This window comes from Macaca fascicularis, chromosome 17, assembly GCF_037993035.2.
Source record: "Macaca fascicularis isolate 582-1 chromosome 17, T2T-MFA8v1.1".
NCBI lineage: Eukaryota > Metazoa > Chordata > Mammalia > Primates > Cercopithecidae > Macaca > Macaca fascicularis.
Genome location: NC_088391.1, coordinates 89,746,529 through 89,767,792, shown reverse-complemented (window position 1 = coordinate 89,767,792; position 21,264 = coordinate 89,746,529). Strand labels below are relative to the sequence as shown.

Genomic DNA, 21,264 nt, shown 5'->3' with positions numbered 1-21,264 from the left:
TGGGTTTAAACCTGGAGCCATGGTAGTTTGGTATCACTTTGGGCACAGATTTTCTAAGTTACTTCAAGTTACAGACAAGCACCCATCCCAATAAACAGCTGAGCCATTTAGGGATTTATCCCTAGTTCTCCAAAAACACCCAGAAAACATCCTTCCTCAGCATCAGGTTTATAATCTTGTCACGCATCCCATGGCCGGCATTGACATGGTTATTGTTAAATGCAGCTCTGTTGAAGTGCGAACAGCTCAGTTTGGGTGTGTCATGACGTATTGAACTTTTCCCTTGACCCCAACATGCCTTCGTGTGTAGAAGGAGAAGCTGCTCCGAAGGCACTCTGCTTGTGTCATACGCAGTGCTGGAGAGGAGGAGGAGAGCTGCCAGTCAGCCAGGAAAAACCGGGTCACTGTGGATTTTTCCCTTCTAACGATTCCACCTTTGCCAGAGGAGACAATGCACGCAACACCCTCTCTCCCACGGCCGGAAGTACTGAGTTCTCCAGTGACTCTGATCAAGTGGGCAGGCCAGAGGGTACATCCATACCAGTTTTGCCACTAATTGCCCCTGTATTTTTCTGTAAATAAAAATATTCACATATTTTATTAATTAAGCCTATTTAATATATGTGTGTGTGTATATATATATATTCACACACATAATTTTATTTTCAATTGGCCACCAGCACCTTGAATAAAACACCTTTTTTTCCACTATTGTTTTTGCTTTGATATTTGGCAAAAAAAATTTTTTTAATTTCAATTGGAAATTCAACTGGGAGAGTTTTTAAATCTCCTGTGTTTGCAATCACATGGTGAGATTCTTGTGCTGCTTTTTTTCCGTGAGAACCTGCTGCCTAGTGGCAAAATTGCCCTCTCGTTTCCCCCAAGGTTTCTGACGTTTGCAGTGTTAAGCTAAGCTGATGATGGAGTGACCTCATCAGTTTAGGACCTTTGGTGATGCTGTGCTGACGTGTCGCTGTTTGTCCCAGGCAGGCACCTGCCTATTGTGTTCCCTGAGCAGTGCCCACAGCACGCCCCATGATGCACCCTGGATGACGGCGCCCGGGCTGCAAGCTTTGGGGTGCTTTGCTCACAGCAGCACCACAGGCACTTGCTGTTTCAGCCACCGCTGTTGTCGTCAGGAGGTGGTTGGTTGTGTAGTGTCTTCCGAGTCATAGTTTCTGTTCTTGATCCTAGCACACATACTTTCTTGCATGAGGTTTCAATATACTTGGCATCTCAGAAGGTTTTACTCGGCACAGCTAAAGCTGTGTTTATCCAGTGTGAAAGGTCTGTGCCTTCTGCTTGTCCCTTAGGAGGGCGTGCTGAGGAGACAAGCTAGGGCTTCCATGGGCAGCATCTGAGTGTGTTATATTTGGGTGAAAGGGTGCCTGTGGTTTAATTGTCAGCAAGTTACTTGCACCTTCCAATGTATATGATCTGACTTGATTCTAAGAATCTTTCTCTTCCACAGGAGAAAAGGGAAACACATTTTCCTCCCGTAATTAAATAGAAAAATCACCTGTATTTTCTTTTTAGCACCAACAAGGTAGCACATTGGGAAATTCGGTGGTTCGCTGTGATAAACTTGACCAGTCTGAGATTAAGAGCCTGCTGATGTGTTTCCTCTACATCTTAAAGAGCATGTCTGATGGTAGGTTAAAAAATGGAGATTTCTGTTTTGCCTGTTTCAGTACTTGGTTTGTTTGTTTTTAACTTGTAATAAGTTGAAAGGATACAAAGATTTCAAAGGATCTTCTTCCTTGTTAAAAATGCATATTCATTGACTAAATGCAATAGAAATAAGAATCTTATTGTGGGAAAATCATTTCCTTAATAATTTTATTCTAGAAAATGAGTTCTAAAATGTGAATGGGCCTATTTCTTAGATGTATATTAAACTGGGACCTACCATGTTAACTGAAGGAGATAGAAGCACATACATAAAATAGCTTTTGACTTTAAAAAAAAATTTTATTCGTCCAAAGAAACTTACTGTCAGCTTGAATAACTGTGCTAGTCTCTGGAATTAGAATATATGTTGTGGGCGGACCTAAGCATTCCTTCCATTCAGAGTGTGTATATTCCTGGCTGAAAGTGGGAGAGACGTTAGTTTAGTTTTCTAATGGAAATGGTGGTATCATAGTAGATTATGTTTCTGTTTGAGGGTTGGACAACCACATTTTAAACTAAGAATGAGCAGAACTATGAATGCTCTCTCTGGACCGCATAAGGCTCGCGAATGTGTATGACAGGACAGTTTCAACTCTGTTAGCTCGTCTGTGTATCTGGCTGTGTAATATAAACAATCCCGGTAAACAATGGCACAGTTCTCATCCTGGGCAAAAATCTTATTTTTCCTACAACGAATTAAAAGGTGTGCTGTGAACTTCGTTAAGGTGATTGAATTAGGATGAACTCTCCTGAAAACAAAGTGCCATTTTTTGAGAACCTGAAGGCTTCTTGTGCTGCTTTTATCTGGGGGCAGGAGGTGTGTACTAACTAGCCAGTGGAAGGAATTTGTGCTTGAAAATAGTATTTCTTTTATATCAAGCTTCCATTTCAGCAGCATTAACAGCCTGACTTTTTTTTCCCCAACTCCAGCCAAGGTACAATCTGACTTTTTAGCTCAGATGGTAGGAAAAACCTGCTTGTCCTTAAAAGAAAGACTGGGTAATTCGTTCTTCTCTTGATTCATTACTTTAAAATGCTATTTTTAAAAAAAAGAACAGATGAGCGAGACTTTCCCTGAATGATGACCAAATATGCTAGCACAGGGCACTTAGTCTGATATTTGGGTTTACAAAGTTGAAAGTCTTCCCATTTAAGTCAAAAGTTCTAAACTTTGCTTCATGGTAATAATGAGGTTTAGCAAGCATTATAATTCTGTTTTTCCTTTGTTTAAAGTTTTCTTTAAATTATTTTAAATTTCAAATATTGAATATGACCTGTAATAGGAACATAATTGCTTTTTAAAGACAAATATACAAGAACATTTGAATTCAAGTAAAAGTTATTCTTTTTTTTTTTTTTTTGAGACGGAGTCTTGCTCTGTCGCCCAGGCTGGAGTGCAGTGGCCGGATCACAGCTCACTGCAAGCTCCACCTCCCGGGTTTACGCCATTCTCCTGCCTCAGCCTCCTGAGTAGCTGGGACTACTGGCGCCCGCCACCTCGCCTGGCTAGTTTTTTGTATTTTTTAGTAGAGACGGAGTTTCACCGTGTTAGCCAGGATGGTCTCGATCTCCTGACCTCGTGATCCGCCCATCTCGGCCTCCCAAAGTGCTGGGATTACAGGCTTGAGCCACCGCGCCCGGCCGTAAAAGTTATTCTTTAACGTCATACACATATTTTAAAAATGCAACCACCTCTTCAGAATATATTTTTCTCTCAATTTTCTTCAAGTTATCGATTGTTTTCCCTTTATAATTAGAATTTGTGTGTGTGCGCATCCCATTTAAGACATCTTCTCTGACCTCCAGGGTCATGAAGGTATTCTCATATTTTCTTTTTTTTTTTTTTTTTTTTTTGAAAGCAGTGTTATTTAAATTTTCACATTGAACTCTAAAAATCTACCTACAATTGGCTTTTGTGTGTCGTATGAGTTAGGGGGAGAAATTGCCTCCAGAGATAGTTAACACACCGACAGCCAAAATCAGTTGTGTAACTGTGTAGCTACTCTTTCATTTATTCCACATTTAATGAGCACCTTTTACATGCTGGGCCCTTCCTCGCTGTCCTTCTTGTGCCATTTTCCTCTTCACAGAGCTTATCTCTGTCTTCCCACTCTCCCCAACCATACCTGGAGCCCAGAGCAAGGAATGGCAGCATCGTTGCCCATGCTGCTGGCCACTTTGTCTGGTGTGTGCTGAGGGTGGCCGCAGGGGTCTGCAGGGTGATCCCACCAGGCTCTCCAGCATGCACTGAGCTCCCTGGGGGCTCACCCTACTACCCTGATAGCCAGCCTCAAGTAGCCAGAGTCTGTTCCTCTGGAATCTCAACTCAAAACCCCTAAAGATGGAAGCCCATGACCCACTCTTATTACTGGTCTAATAGGCCAAGCGACCTTTAGAATCAGATGCACACGATTTGAATTCCCACTCAGCCATGATTCTTCAGACTGGTGAATGGGAGAATTACTTTACTTCTCTGAGCCTCTGTTAGCTCATCTAAATGAGAACTTTCTTCTGTCCCAGATTATGGTGAGGATTAGATTGCACAATCTATGTGAAATTGTGAGAGAACCTAGTACAGTGTCTGGCACACAACAGATTCTCAGTCTATATCTCATGTCATTCCTGCCTGTCATTGTTCTTGACAAGTGTAGAGTGAAAGCCTGTGGCCATGCATCTTCATGAGCCATCAGCATCCCCACAGCCACCCTCTCTGCTCATCTCAGGCCACAAAGACTCTGGCTTTTTCCCTAAGAGAAAATTCTTTACCTATTTCTCAACCTCAGTGTGAAATATAAGAATGCAAAAAAGGTTAGCTATTAGATGATAGAATTCAAACGACAGTAATACTAAACTGTTAAGGGTTCACACAGAGGTTTAAATGCACATACTATTCGGTACAGCTATTTTGCTTCAGAGAACTTATCCTGTAGGTATAGTTAGACATGCATGCAAAGACCCACATAAGAGGATATTCATTGAACCATAATTGTAATAGCAAAAAGTTAGGGGGCAGAAACAGTAACTGTCTATCAGTAGGAGACTAGTTAAGTCAATTATGGTCTATCCACATAGAGGAATATTATGCAACTTAGAAAAACTTGAGATAGATCCAAGCTATATTGTTCAGTTAAAACTCAAAGAGCAAACTTATGTGTGTAATATGCAAAGATTTTCAACAAATTCCCTGTTCGGGAGAGATCCTGTAGTAGGAGACAAGAGATCCCAGCTTTAGGTTGTATGTACACTTGTATTCTTAGAATTTTCTAGTCTATTTAAGAGCATGTTACATATAAGTTAAGTGAGCATTATGCTAGAATGTAGCACGAGATGACATGATGGAATTACAGTTCAAATGTTCAAATACAGCATGTTGAAGGTGAATAGGCCTCAGGTGTGTGATATCCAGTGTAGAGTGGTCAGCTATAAAAGAGGGCAGGGAAAGGGTTTAGAGGCCTACACTCCAAGGTTCCTTCCCATTTTCACGACAGGTGATTCTCCATAATGTATATGATATATATTGTGATTCTAAGTAAATGTTTATTTTCTAGATGCTTTGTTTACATATTGGAACAAGGCTTCAACATCTGAACTTATGGATTTTTTTACAATATCTGAGTAAGTAGCTTTCTCTTTGATCATTGCCTCTTGATTTTTTCCTGGATCATTAAGAGGCTTGACGAATACTATGTGGTTGAACCAGGGGAGTCGTGTATGTCACATCCTCACTTACTTCTTAAGCCCTTTCTCATGGACTTGGCCCTAAAACATATTTTCAGGGCTTGTGACCTAGTGATCAGTGGTCACCCTTAACGTATTACAGATATGTGCTTGTTTTACATGAGAGGTAACTGCTTATGTGTATAAGTCATCTTAATAAAATAACACGAAATTTATTAGCTGAATTGGGTAGATACTGCTTTTCTAAGTTGAGCCTAACTTAAGCTGATGCGGAAACTGAGTCAGAAAAGTTGCTATAATTTTAAAATATAAGAAGTAAAAGTGAAATCTTATGTAGCATCTTTATCTCATTTTGGCTCATCAGTATAAGTTTCTGATTTCCTTTAAGCTCTTTACTTTTAGCAACGTGAATCTACAATCCCTTGTCCAAAACTGCTGGGGCCAGATAAATTTCCAAATTCAGAACTTTTTGGGTTTCTGAAAAATTCACATATAGACTACATCCCATAACATCTCAACAGCATCTCTCTATAGTAAAAATAAAAAATTTCAGCAGTACTATTATTGTTCATAATAATTGGATAAATCATAACTATAAGTAGCTTTATGTCTATTATTTTGGGTCACATTTTGGTGCCAAATGTATTTGCATGAACTCAGGAGGAAAGTGGTTTTCAGAGTTTCATGCATTTTGGATCTACAGATGAGAGACTGTGGGCCTGGCCCTCAGTGGACACTTGGCTCATCGTCTCCTGACCTCTGCTGAGTAAAAGGCAGGAGTTATGTGGTGAAATGAGGTTCAACACCAGAGGAGCTCACTTGACATTGTTTTAACTACCTCATTAAATACATGATTTAAAAAAACAAAACAAAACAATGTTGTTAGATATATATTTTTAAAAATTACACACTTGGTGTGTATAATCCATATATTTGAGCCAAAGAGAGAGCTGCTTATATAGATGTAAATGAGGATGAATAAGTAACTTGGAACAGGGTGCGTGGTCTTCAACATGATTTCCCGGGCACGCTGCTGTGGAGTGAATTATCACCCCTGAGTCGATGGACGATCCTGTCGGTCCTGGGCTTCTGCACTGTGTTGCTTTAGCCAGCCACCACGGCACTGATAGCTGCACAAGATGGGGCCTCCCTCACAGGTTAATACATTTCTCTGGGCTTGAAGGGACTTTCCAGAGGACTGCCAAAAACTATTCTGAATGAATGAGGATGTGATAAATGCTGGTGCTAGACATAATGCTTATTGAATTTGTTATTGTTAATGGATAAATAACATCCTGAAAATAATTTTATCTTCACTTTTCCCTAATAATTTTTCATCTTGCCTGCAGAGTCTGCCTGCACCAGTTCCAGTACATGGGGAAGCGATACATAGCCAGGTACTGTGGGGCGTTTTCATCCGAAACGTGTTGTTTTCTGTGTTGCCTGGCTCTGATTGTGTGGGAATGGTCATCAGTGGCGGCTGGCAGTTGGGATTCATGGAAGCGGCCATGGGGACCGATGGCAGGCCCTTGGATTGCCACCGCAGAGCCCAGCAGTGTCTTTCGTCTGCATTCTTACAGGCGAAGTCTCATTTCATCTTACGTGTTACCTCTTGGAAAGAGTTCCTTTAGCGGGCTGTGGCGACCCTTCCATCCTGTCGTCCAAACTCCCCTTCCTTCTCTGTTCTGTCTCCTTCCCCTCCTCTTCTCCCCAGTTCTTCTTCCTGTGTTCCTTCCTCAGTGATTTCTTTTTCTCTGTTTGACTTTCCAAGGTCATTTTGACTGTTCCTGCTCCCAGCTACAAAGATACTAAAATCTTACTAACCACTCTTCTTCTTTCTTAATGAAAGAATGTTTTCAGTCCATCTCAAATTTGTGTGGACTTCCACAAACCTCTAAAATGGAGCCTTTTGTCTTCCTACTCTTGACTAGTTGATAAGCGCTCCATGTTCTTGGCCAGAACTCCCTGGTGAGTCGCGTCACTCCCACCTTCCTGTCCAGAACCAGCCTCCTAGAAACTCCTTGCAGCTGTGTGGCTGGACACGCCTTCTTTGGGGGCGTTTCTTCACAGCACCTCTTGTCCTTACCAAGTTCTTGCTCCTGCCCCATTGCCATTAGGAATGTCTGTGTGTGTTTGTTCTCTGTGTTGTGAGCCATTCTGTTAGTGTATTAGTGGGGTCTTGGTCTAAGTATTATATTTTTTTACTGTTGTTTTAACAGCTTTATTATAAGTAAATATGTTTTAAGAAAAACTTAAAAATGTAGTTGTCATTGAGGTTTGTTTCTCTATATATCAACAATTTTGTCTTATAGTGATGAAATAGGCCAGAGATTTTTAATAGACTTGCTCTTTGTGAAGATTTTCTTTTTCTGTTAACATTGTTCTTTTCTGGGGATATTTGAGAAATTTTCAGAATTACATTTTATGTTAAGAAGTAAACATGTATGTTTTCTTTTTAAAAGAAGCAAATTTAGAATTTTTGCATTTTCCTCCTGTTAATATTTTCTGTTTTTCATTGAAATGTGGTAGCACTTAAAGTTCTCTAATATTAACTGCATTATTTTTTTATCACAACAGTAATTTTATATTTGAGTTTTGGAGCACTAAATGCAAGTATATACAAGGTGTCCTTATACCAGCAACATCTTCTACCTTGACTTAGATTCTCCCTGACTTTGTGCCATGAAGATGGGCAAACAATAAATTCTGTCACAGAAAGGCACTGTGCTGGGCTAGCTTCAGTTTTTGCAGTGACACCTACATCACAAGATGGCATTTGGAGAATATTGTGCCAAGTAGAATAAAATGCCTCACAGCTTAAAACGGTGCATGTGAGAAGCTGCAGATTTCTGTCCCAACAAAATGTTTTAGAATCGGGTTTTGTGAAGTGGTTAACTTAGTTTTTTTCAGTGGATATAAATTTAACTTCTTTAAAGAAAATCTTCCTACTTCATAAGCACCCTGTATATATTTGCATATAAAAGTGTGGACTGCCTTAAAAATAGATGGGCCGAGGAAAACGGGAGTGGAGATGGTGTGACTTTGCTCCATGCACTGTGGAAAGATATGCTCTGCTCTATATGAAAATTGCCATGGGTCTCTGCTGCATGTGAAACAGATCCTGAACTAGACTGTGAACCTTGTACATGTTTGCCATCCACGGTGGTCCAGTTTGATGAACACTGTGCCTTCTTATTGTCCCTTTGAAGTCACCCAGCAGCATGCAGTCGATGATAGTCCATGCATGTCCCTGTTCTCCTACACACAATAACACAGTGAGGGGGACGGTTGGCTCTGGGACAGGGGACAGGTGTCATTGCAGCCCTGGTCTCATTTTCATCTGCTCTGGTGATGGTACACAGCAGGAAGTTAGCTGTTTGATTGCTAACCCAAATCACTCTTCTGTTTTCTCTACTTGACTGCTGACAAGTTTAACAAAGTGTGTGGCTCTTCTCCTTCCTGCTTGGGTAAGAATAAAGGTGTTAAAACTCATATAATCCCTTCCATTGCATGTTTGTTCTCTGTGTCTTCCAATGCATTTTTTAATTAAAAAAAAAATACATGTCTTTTGCTCTTTCAGAACATATATAATCCAAAAAGATGAGTGACATTTTGACAGTTGTCAGAACACTAACCATTAGTACTGCATTGGAGTGATGCTTACTTTTTTCAGAGTAGCATCTCTAAAGTACTTTCTAAAAATAAGAAGGTCCCTGCTTTGGCCTGATTTTTGCTCCTGGGTCATCAGGTGCTTTGCCGTGAAGTGTGTGGGAGCTGCCGCCTGCCTGTGTCTCTGGCTGCTCCACCGCGCTCGGTCAGTGCATGGCCATCTCCCTCGTGCCATGTCCTGGCTTCACTAACGCTCCCCGTCTCGCTGCGGTGTAACACGTCTAACTTTTGCTTCTATCCCATTTCACTCATGTTGCAGGAACCAGGAGGGGTTGGGACCCATAGTTCATGATCGAAAGTCTCAGACATTGCCTGTTTCCCGTAACAGAACAGGAATGATGCATGCCAGATTGCAGCAGCTGGGCAGCCTGGATAACTCTCTCACTTTTAACCACAGTAAGTCCCATGACATGCCATCGTAACAGCCAGCCATCTCATGTGCCATCTCAGAGGGGAGAGCCCCAGGCCACACCTATCACATCACCAACTCGATATTTCTTCCAGCTCAAAGCAAGTAGGATGAAGAGCTCATGGCACAGTTCCCTTCCTTGGAGGAGCGTCCTCAGCATTTGGGAGTGACACAATGTGGAACATGCTCAACTACAGCACGAAACCTAAAAGTGCCTGACCCTTTCCCCATCCCCAAAACAAAACTTAGCTGGGTCCATAGCCAGCCGTTCTCCAGTATTCTAAACATAAAGTTTGGATTCATCACCTGGAGCCAACTTGACGTTGGCTTTCCCCTGCGACTCTGAGAACATTCGGGATGGATTTCTTTCACCCCTCCTGATCCCGTGCATGTAATTGATCAAGCGTCCACATTCTGACATTCCAGCTCTGAATGGATGTTAATCCTTGCACTGCTGTGAAAACATAAAGCCCTTGAATCAATTGTGAGGGTGTGGAAAAGCATCCAATAACAAAGTGACTTTTTCTGTGTTTTCAGTGTGAGAAAGATATCAAGTGTGCTTGGAATTTCTGTAGACAATGGTAAGATTTAATCAGGTTGAAGTCTGCTTACGAGGCCGCTTCACTTGCAAGCCGAGACCTTTTCGTTCATCTTGCCTTCCTAACTTTGGGGCTTTCTAACTTCACAGTAGAGATTCTGCCAAAACAGGGGAGCATATTTTTAATTTACTTTTATCAATCAGCAGAGGGGACAAGGCATCGTGTGCTGTTTCTAGTAATTTAAGTGTTTTATCTTCTTAAGGGTTTCTCAGAGCGGAACACCTGAAAGATATCAACCATACAGCACTTGAAAAACTAATGAGATCATTTATAATAAATCTCATTTCTGCTAGCATTGTGTTCTCTAAATTGTTCCATCTCTTCTCCAAGCATGACACAGCTAGTTATTGTTTTATCTCAACAATTATTTGTTATTCCAAGTGCTGTCTTTAATACATGGTTATTAATATCCTTCCATCATGTCTAATAATAAATTCCATTCACTGTGATTTTTCACACCTTTTTTTAAAATACAGGCCAAGAGTAAAGGCAGTGTTCCCAATGCATTGTATTAATAATAGTTCAAAGTAAGACACCTGAGGAATCAAAACAAAGCAGCTTCCCACACCTCTGCCCCAGCAATGTAGGCATTATAAAGATTGTCCAGGTGCGGTTAAGTGTTAGGAAGATTGGCCGGGCGTGATGGCTCACGCCTGTAATCCCAACACTGGGAGGCCAAGGCGGGTGGATCACTTGAGACCAGGAGTTCAAGACCAGCCTGGCCAACATGGTGAAACCCCATCTCTACTAAAAATACAAAAACTAGTCAGGCTTATTGACACACACACGTAATCCCAGCTACTGGGGAGGCTGAGACATGAGAATGGCTTGAACCTGGGGGGCTGAGGTTGTGGTGAGCCAAGACTGAGCCACTACACTGCAGCCTGGGTGACAGAACAAGACCCTATCTTGAAAAAAAAAAAAAATCAAAAATGTTATGAAGATAGTCTCTATTGATAAAATCCCAGGCTTAATTTAGATAATGTCAGTCTGCCACATGCTGAGTTGGTAGCCATAAAATGCTAGTTCTGAGTTCTACACTTAGCTGTGTAGAACATTGAGTGACACCTTTAAGGCTACAGTACTTGATTTTTTAACATCTTTTCTGTTGGGGCTTTGACTAGCTCTGCAGAAAAGGAGTTGAAACAAAACCAAGAGTGTTGTTATTTTTAGTTTTTCTTTGCCATTTTGTAGCAGAAATTCAATCCCCACTGATAAACAGGATCTGCTGGACCTCCTTTGCTCAGATAATTTCTATAACACAGAGGCTAACTCACTATTGGTTGAAATAAATGCTTAAACTTTGAAGCACTTTTAAAAAAATCATAAGTACACCAGTGCTCCACCTCCAAAGATAGTCATTTAGGAAACACAGGAAACAAAAATTAAATGAATCGTCCACATGTGAATAAATAACCTTAATCCATGCGAATATGTAGCAGCGCTTCCCACTGCAAATGGGTTTTGTGGTGGTAACTTGAATTGGAGGAGAGAGACAGCTGGCCTGGTGCTGCTGCTGCTGCCAAAAGCCATCTTGTTAACATGGTTTATTTCCATTCTGTCTTCCTGCTACCCACAGAGCGCTGTCCTCCTGTCTCCCTCCTCTTTCATCAGTTTTCAGTGGCACACTGTCCTCAGTCACATTTCTCCTGCTTTGCCAGTAAATAACGTGTAGCTGATTCTTCTAGTCCTCGCCTGTGTTCCTACAATTCCTGTTCATCCCGAATTCGTTCTGTTATCTCCTAAGTTGTTGCATCTCCTAGAACTCAGCCTTCTTTTATATCTCCAGTTCTCATTATGTGTTTGAGTTGCTTCAGCTTTTCCCTCCACTAGCTCTTTGAGCTCCAAATAGTCAATGCAGACAAAAAAACACAGAGAAGGGAGTGCATACTGTATGTACATGAACATGTATGTGTGTGTGTGTTATATATATGTACATGTTTGTTTACATCTCTACCTGGGTATTTTTTGGGAAATTTATGACCATATATGTCTTTTAAAAAAAAATTCCATTTAACAACAAATACAATACCTTCTGTTGGGCCAACCAATATGACATAGATCCAATATGTGAGAAAGTTGCCAGGGATCCCCAGGAATCCAAAATGAATTTATTTCGGAAGAGAATAAAGATAGGAAGAGTCCCTGTACATCTGCATTATTCGTTTCGTCTCTTTCTATAGAGTAGGAAAGGCTGTGTCAGAACTCAGCTTGACCAGCAGGGAGCAGCAGAGGCCCATGGGAAATGGAATACTTTGTGGGTCTGTCCCCATCACCACTGGTAACAGGCCATGGAAGAAGGCACCACAGGCACTTCACATGGAACTCCAGCAAGAACCTGTCTTTACTCTTTAATTTTGATAGGAAATAGGATAGCAAATCCCCATGCCCAAATCCCATGATGGCCAAGTAGTCTTAGCTATTTGAAAAACACCCTTAAAAGACAGGTTTGTTGTTTGGACCATCAGTCAGGTGTATGGAAAATAAACTTTAGAACACTTAGGCACTGACAAATTTAGTGTGATTTGTGCTCATTGTGTATCAGTGGAAGAGATTTGTGTCAAATGAAAAATTGAGAGTGATAGCACAAAACCACAAAGAGAAGGGAGGGTATACTGTAGGTACATGAACATGTATATGTGTATATATGTGCATGTCTATAAACCACATTATGAGGTGAAAACTTAGTGAAATGTGTTTGCAAATAAGTGGTACATTTGCAATATATATATAAAATAACACTATGTTTACTTTGATGTCACGTGTTCTAAGAATACATCAAGTTCATTTGCATAATTCATATGTCCCACTGGTGTAATGCAGGTAACACCAGCCAAGAGGTAGCAGCATGTAAAGAAAATCTGGATTTCTTATAATTTGATCTAAAAGGCAATTAAAGATTACTGGGTCAGGTTACAGATAGTATTTCAGATCAGAATCAGAAAGTATTTTCTAACTGAACTGGCCTTGAGTGGCATGTGCTGAGCTGCCTGTGAAGTTCATGTGGACACCTGCAGCTGGAGGTGTGCAAACAGACTGGAGGAGGCCCAGCTGGGGTATTGTCCAGGTCACTTAAACATACCATGAGGACTTGGATGGCGTGGCTTGTCGGGCCCCATTTAACTCTGAAATGTCTTTTTTGTCTATGAAGCACAAGCAAGAAAATGAATGTAGGCGATCATTAAATTCCTTTACTGTACATCATATTGAATTAATATGAAAAATACAGAGAATGTAGACATCTCTGAGTTAAAATATTTTCCAAAAGTTTTAAAGCATGGATAATATATCTTTAAAATTGGGTAAAATGTGCTTAGATGCTTTAAAAATATACTCAAAATAGTAAATAAATGTTTGTGGCCCGGCACGGTGGCTCATGCCTGTAATCTCAGCACTTTGGGAGGCCGAGACAGGCAGATCACTTGAAGTCAGGAGTTTGAAACCAGCCTGGACAACATGGTGAAATCCCGTCTGTACTAAAATAATAATAATAATAATAATACAAAAACATCTGGGTGTGGTGGTGGTACACGCCTGTAATCCCAGCTACTCAGGAGGCTGAGGCAGGAGAATCGCCTGAACCCAGGAGGTGGAGGTTGCAGTGAGCCAAGATCACACCACTGCACTCCAGCCTAGGTGACAAAGCGAGACTTCATCTCAAAAAAAAAAAAATTTTTGTTTTAGACAAAACACTTATTTCCTTGATTCTGAGATGTGTTTCCTTGATTCTGAGGCACATTTTTGCACATTTTCTAGTATTTCTGAAGTTGGGTAGATCTTACACATTACATTGGATATGGTAGTCTGTCATTGATTGGTGTTTCTTGTAGTTGATGGAGTCTCAGAGTTGAGCAGGTCTGATACAGTGTACGTTTAAAGTCAGTCATTTGTAATATCCTTACAGAGGACTTTAAGATGTGTGGTGTGTTTAAACCAAGTATTTTCACTTGGGGCCTTTACTTCCTATGAGGTCCCATTTTCGGATGCAACTCAACATTAGGTTTAAGAAAGCCACAGGGAAGAGAAAGCTGATGGTATGACACCCACCTCCTGAAGTATAAACTCTTAGATTAAGAGCTTGTGTCTCCACAAGGCATTCTGAGCTTATTTGTTTTCTTTGTGGATCAAAGGGCAGATATCAAATGATATAAATTTTGCCTTGGGGTATTACTATTTATTCTCTACTCTTTGCCAGTCTGTGAGGAAAACCTTTTTAGCAATAAAAATTGGATGGAAATGAATAATAGATTGTGTAGATGTTGACCAGTTTGATATTTTGCAAAAATGTTTGAACTCAATAAAACCATACACCATAAGTTAATATATATCTAGGAGACTAGGTCTTCTACATTTGAGAGTTCTTTCAGCAAGAAAATTCCTTGTTATTTGGTATTTATATTTTCTCATAAAACTTACTATGTTTCTGGATTCACGTTATGGGCTAGAGGGGGAAAAAGTCAAAATACAAACAAGAATTTTGGTTACATAAAGAGTAGGCCGGGCGCGGTGGCTCACGCCTGTAATCCCAGCACTTTGGGAGGCCGAGGCGGGCGGATCACAAGGTCAGGAGATCGAGACCACAGTGAAACCCCGTCTCTACTAAAAATACAAAAAATTAGCCGGGCGCGGTTGTGGGCGCCTGTAGTCCCAGCTACTCGGGAGGCTGAGGCAGGAGAATGGCGTGAACCCGGGAGGCGGAGCTTGCAGTGAGCCGAGATTGCGCCACTGCACTCCAGCCTGGGCGACAGAGCGAGACTCCGTCTCAAAAAAAAAAAAAAAAAAAAAAAAAAGAGTGAAGGCGGCTATCAAATGGAAGCACCCCCTGTAGGAATATGTCTCTGACCTGCTCTTCTATCCCAAACGTCCTCTGGTATTCAGGAAAGGCGTGTGGCCTCGTGCTTCTGTCCTGCCCACCACATTACCTCTGATGTCATGGTGGTGGGGAGGGAGGGGGTTCACCGATGTGTCAGCATTCTTCATTTGAACCATGCAGGTAATGTGAGTTCGTAAAACAGGGTTAGGTTAATTCAGTGTAGACACATTTCATCCGTGGCCCCTGAGTATTTGAAAGATTTGGGGACTTTAGAATAAGACTCGTCAGAATGACAATAGAATGAAAATTGTATAAATTTGAGCAGCGAATCTGAAGGACCGTAAAGCAGCCGGGGCATGTGTGTCAGAGATAGCACGTCCATGCAGAAATCCCGCAGCTCTGTCCCTGAAGAGCCAGGCTGGAGGGAATCAGTGCAGTGCCCCAGGCACCACGGCCTCCTAGTGGAAATCGGTGTGCTTCACACCGTACTGCTTACTTGCCCGGGTCAAAAGCTGCTTAATCAGCTTTCAAAACGTTGCCAACCCTTAGTTTAAGAAATTTCTCTGCCCCTTCTTGGATTTACTAGCTCAGCTTCATTTTTCTGTGTTGGTCTATACCACGGTGATTGTTGATTCAAGGCTTCCTCCTGCGCAGCTCTGTTCCAGGCCTTGAGACAGTCTCAGCCTCTGTGACCGCTTCAGCCTCTCTATGCTGCCAATTATTTTTAGGGATTTAAAAAAATAGCACTAGCTCAGGAATCCTGCTGATTTCTTAGATGAAACAGTTGAAGGAAAAGCAAAGCATAACAAAATGTGGCTAAAAGGGCCATTTCTTTTAGATTCCTGTGTGACTCAGGCAAGCATACCAATTTCTGCATGAATCTGACTCTAAAGGAGAGTAGACGGTGTAATAACACTTCCCAGTACCATGTTTCCGTATGTGTATACATAATTATATAATAACTTAATTAGCACAGTCTATTGATGATATGTTTTAAAACAGCACATGGCCAAATTCTAATTTTTAATTGTTTCAGGCTTTCAGCCAGGAGTAGTTAAATTCTATGGGAGTTCTTCAGGCTATCTCATTGGTAACGATCCCCTAGATGCATTTCACCTGTTGGTGATCTAGACCGAGAAAAGGACAGTTCTTTGCAGAGAAAGAAATTAAAATAAAGCCAGTTCCTTGTTAAAATTGAACCCAGACGAAAACTCATTCAGGGCAAATGGTAGCCTTCAGGAAAGGATCCCTTGGACCTGTGTGATCATTTTGGTTGGTCTGATAACAGGTGCTGTATTTTTTGTGTGTGCTCTCTTACCACAGTATGTGATCACTTTAGCAGTCATCATCGACCTGTTTTCCTCTTTCATTGTCTCTGTATCTTACCAAACAAACCTTGCTGAATAAAGTCATGCCTTGGCTTACCATCATGGCAGTTCAAGTGATATTAGTACCCCAACATACCCACCTCTCTTTTCTCTGGGAGATTTCATACCCCAAAAGCAAAACATGAAATAGAACTAGCACGGTGCCAGACGTATGACAGATCCTCACTGAATCTGGAGAGGCGCTGGCCGTGCTGCAGAGTGGAAGTGATGCGGTCCGCAAACAGGATCTCAGCACCACCTTGGTCAAAGCAAAGCAGCATTGGATCAAAGCACACAACAGCGTTTCTATCATATTTTAAAAAGCACTTCTGTAGCTTTTAAAGCTCTTCTGTAGCCTTTTAAAAACCCCTCTATAATTCTGACATTTAAGTCAGAATGATGTCATGCTAGTTACTTGATTTTCTCCCAATAATATGTACTATGATATAGTGACCTGGATGAGGAATTTGGAGTGTAGATTCTGGGTTTTTTTTGTTGTTGTTGTTGTTTTCCCCCATTACTGGTCTCAAGAACATTCCCTAGGTTTTCTGTACTTCATTTTCTTGATCTGTGTACAAAATGTCCTCCTCTCTGGAGTATTAGGAAAATTACTTAAGTAATAAGCGTTGCTTTATTTTTGCTCCTTGGAGAAAGACATTACATGGTGTTTTATTATATTGCCATCTTTCTTTGTAATCTAGATCAATACTGTAACATCTTTGCATCCCTGTATGTATTTCTGCTAATGCATACCATTTCATAATTTAATATCTCAACTTGTATGTCAAGTTGCATTTATATCAGCACTAAATTGATTTTCCCACATATAGAAGATTTCTGCTTGTATTTAAATTATGTGTGACTAAGCTAAATTTAAATGACAGATTCTTCAAGTCCTTTTCTTTTTCTAAGCATTTCTTTCAGACATGTTGGCTTTTATGCTTTTTCTTAAAGCAAGTAGAATACTATGCACAGCACAGTCAACTCTTGATTATCATTCACGAGCCTTGCTGATAACGGATCCTGATGTTATTGACTTAACACCTCCATAGCACTCACTGTGTGCCAGGCACTGTTCCAAGAACTTCACAAATATTAGCAAATTTAATCCTCACCACAACCCTTTGAGGTAGATACTGTATTATCCCCATTCTACAGATGCGGCAACTGAGGTTATAAAGAGGTCAAATAACTTGCCAAGGCCACACAGCTGGTGAGTGGCAGAGTGGGACTCAGTGAGCAGCAGCCTGATCTCAGGCTCATTTTCTTAACCTGTGTTGTGCTGCTGCCTCCGTCTACATGGGAAACTTTGGAAATCTTAGCCTCCGCCAGCACTCCTGCTGGATAGCAGAATCGATCGACCCCTGTCTTGGTCCAAGTCCTGTCTCCACTGTTTACTGCCTGTATGACTTTAGACAAGTTTAGCCTTCCTATGCCTTTATTTCCTTATCTCTACCGAGGGTTCAACAATGTTCATACTTCATAGGGCTGTTGAGGGATTAAATGAGAGAATATGTGTAAAGTTCATAGAATCGTGGCTGGTATACAGCAAGTGCATAATAAATGTTTGCTGCAGTTATTGCCTTTTCAGAGTGGGAAAAAAGTTATAATTGAATTGAAACCTTATTACTACTTTCTCCCTTCCTTCCCTCTCCCCACCGCCCCCCCACAAAAAAAGGCAAACACGGAGATAAGCTTCCAAAGTGGGCCTTCTGGTAAATAATCAAAAGTTGACTGTGCCTACCCCATCCTGCCAGCCTTGCCTTCTGAACCACTGGGCAGTAATCTTGTGTTGTAATTCATGCAGGCTACGGCCACTCGGACGCAGATGTTCTGCACCAGTCATTACTTGAAGCCAACATTGCTACTGAGGTTTGCCTGACAGCTCTGGACACGCTCTCTCTATTTACATTGGCGTTTAAGGTTTGTATCAATCAGCTGTACGTGGTCGAGTTTTACCTTCCACATTCATTCTGCTTGGTAAGCTCAACCAGCGTAAACTGACTGTGTTGCATTTGTACTTCCGCAATTTTTTTTGCCCCTGTAAGGAAACCATTAATCTTTAAATTCATTTAATGAAATCATTCCACAGTGAATGGCTTGAATGCCCTGAAATAAAATTTAACTGGTCAGTGTGTGCTGCGTGCTTGGGCATGATGGAAACATGATCTCTGGAGGCAGTTAACTTTTGGCTCAAACCTTGAGGATTATGAATATAGGCACCTAATCAGGCATTTCTACCTTGAATATCTTTAAATATATCCAAATGTTATAGCATTTAAATTAGATTTTTATGTAGAAAGGAGCAATAAATACAAACACATTCATATTTTCAGTTTTTTTATCAGTTACTATATTAAATGATAAAAATGTTTCGGAGATGGAAAATGAAACTTTTTTTTTTTTTATTGTTTTTAAGTTTTAGCAAGTAATATTCAAGTAGGTGGAGATGGACTCTTCAGCCACTCCTGTTTTTAGGAACCGAATACTTCTCATTCTTGCTAAACGATTACTTCCATTTCTAGCATAGAAAGGAGAAATTGAACGAGTGTTTATACACCATAAATATTGGAACAGTTTGCTTATCTGCAAGGGTATTTGGGAAATAGAACCGAAGTCATTCTCTGCTTTACTTGTCTCCACTACTCCTAAAGCACATTCCTTTATTAGGAAGAATAATGATAGTTTTCCTGACATTGTGTCACTTTATTATTATATACCTTTACTCTCTTCAGACGCCATCCCACTCTTGCCCCCGTGAAGCTCATTCCTAGGAGCCCAGTTGAGAGATGGGGAAATGAGCTTGAATGAAGTGAGCTCAGGGGTAGGAGTGCCTCGTTACCTGGAGCCTCTACTACGGGGGCTCTCAGACTGTGGTGTCCAGGCCAGCGGCCGCTGCAGCCCTGGGAGCGTGTCAGAAATGGAAATCCTTGGGCCACTACTCAGACCCACTGAATCAGAAACTCTGGGTATGAGACCTGAACATCACAGTGGCTCTACTAGAAACATGAAAGAGGCTTTGGAACCTCTCTTTTCTTGCGGGTACTTTTAGTTAAAAATTCTTAGTAAATAGGCAAGGAAGGCTTTAAAAGTAAATGTCTGGCCATGCATACCTGTATCAGTCTCAAACATGAATCATTAAGTTCAGAACAGCAGTGGCAACACCTTCTTCCCCTCTCTGCCTGTGCCCCACCAGGTAAATAAGCAGGAAATTCTGGAGCTGCAGAGCAGCATGGGGTGAGCTCCAGGCACACGGGGCACAAGCGCAGTCTGAGTGCACCTGTGAGAACAGTGACGGTTTCCTTACTCAACAGCCTGCAGTTCTAATTCAGCCCCCTTCAAGTTTCTCACTTAATAGTAAAGAAGAGGGGCCTGGTGAAGTGGCTGACGCCTGTAATCCTAGCACTTTGGGAAGCCAAGGAGGGCAGATCACGAGGTCAGGAGATCGAGACCATTCTGGCCAACATGGTGAAACCCCATCTCTACTAAAATGCAAAAAAAGTAGCCGGGCGTGGTGGTGTGTGCCTGTAGTCCCAGCTACGGGAGGCTAAGTCAGGGGAATCGCTTGAACCCAGGAGGCAGAGGTTGCAGTGAGCCAAGATCACGCCACTGCACTCCAGCCTTGCGACAGAGCAAGACTCCGTCTCAAAAAAAAAAAAAGAGTGGTAAAGAAGAGAATTTGTCACTATTCCTGGAACTCTAAATATCTGGCCTCCAGTCTGGGAATGGGAAGGTAGTAGGGGCTCAGATGTGAACTCCAGGTTAACAGTAAGCACTTTTACCTGTGTTTGCTCCTCACTGGTCCTATGGCAAAGGGCCTGATCCCTGAGACACCCAAGGAAGATTGAGCTTCTAGAGCTAAGGTGATCTCTGTCCAGGTTTATATGCCTGCATGCAAAAAATGTTTCCGGTTTAAAGCTCAGCACCGCCCCCACACACACACACTGGAAGGTAGGCGAATGGATGGTGCGCTCTGTGGCATTACTGGATGTTGGGCCGTGTGGTAAGACAGTCTTCCCTGGCTTAGACTCACAGATACGAGAGGCTCATTAGCACCACAGCCACTGGGATCTTTCTTTGCAAATATTTACTCAGTTGAGGTATCAGTTGGACCATATCAGAAGAGATAGAACAATGAGTGAGCTGGCATAATTCAAGAAAGTCATCTTTAACAGGTATAGCTCTGTGGTTACTGACTCTCTTAATTGGCTACATCTAATAGATTGCCAAAGACAATCCAGAACTCAATTTCCTAGTAAGATAAAATGTTTGAAAGATTTAAGCCCAGAATTCTGGTTATTATTATTACATTAGCTTCCTGCTATGTACTGAGTGCCTTCTGTGCCTCAGGCATTAATCTTCATAACAGCTCTGCCTGATAGATCGAATTATCCCACATTTTATAGATGAGGAAATTGTGGCTGGGAGAAATTAGGAAATTTGCCCAAGATCACTACACAACTGGTCTGTCCAAAGGTCTTGTTCTCCACTAAGTCAGATGTGTGTGAGTGTGCTTGTGTGTGAGAGAAAGATGGAGTTGAGTAAAGATCAAGGTATTTGAATGATCTCTTATGCAGACAGAAGAAAAACATTACCAAACACTTAGCAGATATCAGATATATACAAATCTGGACACATTCACACATGTTATCTCACTTAGTACATAAAAGGGTTTGTTTTGTAAACAGATTGTCACATGCAGAAAAATACGGTTTTTCTAATGTCTGTTATTAACACAATCCCAAACCAATGCTGGCCTTCAAGTAGTTTATGATATTTTTAATGTGTTCACAGATTTAATCTGTAAATGTGTTTTTAGCAGTTCCATTTAGTACCTCTTCTTGATCTGAACTGAGCAGTGAGAACTAACACATAATCAGGAGCAATAGGAACCAAGACAGGGAGGAGCACATGGGCAGCCGGAGGCTTACAAGGCAGCTTGTGATCTGCTTTGCTCAACCATGAGCCTGGTCTGCAGACACATGGGGCTTAGGTCATCTTAGTGATTGGCAAGCATCTGTAACAGAAATGGCTCTTCTCCAAACTGATTTTTTAATG

General features: G+C 41.4%; 1 protein-coding gene across 50 annotated transcripts in view; it reads left to right on the top strand.

Moving 5' to 3' along the window:
* DOCK9 (dedicator of cytokinesis 9) overlaps window positions 1–21,264 on the top strand; it is a 296,947-nt gene that overhangs the window by 232,018 nt on the left and 43,665 nt on the right. For 20 of the 50 annotated variants that reach the window (XM_045377306.2, XM_065533426.1, XM_065533416.1 and 17 more), the window contains 5 exons: window positions 1,537–1,651; window positions 5,220–5,286; window positions 6,699–6,746; window positions 9,278–9,414; window positions 18,014–18,129. In XM_045377306.2, the coding sequence (XP_045233241.2) occupies window positions 1,537–1,651; window positions 5,220–5,286; window positions 6,699–6,746; window positions 9,278–9,414; window positions 18,014–18,129 (483 nt within the window). Of the gene's footprint in view, window positions 1–1,536; window positions 1,652–5,219; window positions 5,287–6,698; window positions 6,747–9,277; window positions 9,415–9,964; window positions 10,009–18,013; window positions 18,130–21,264 lie in introns of all 50 variants that reach the window. The other 30 variants (XM_045377312.2, XM_065533433.1, XM_045377307.2 and 27 more) reach the window with 2 other exon arrangements.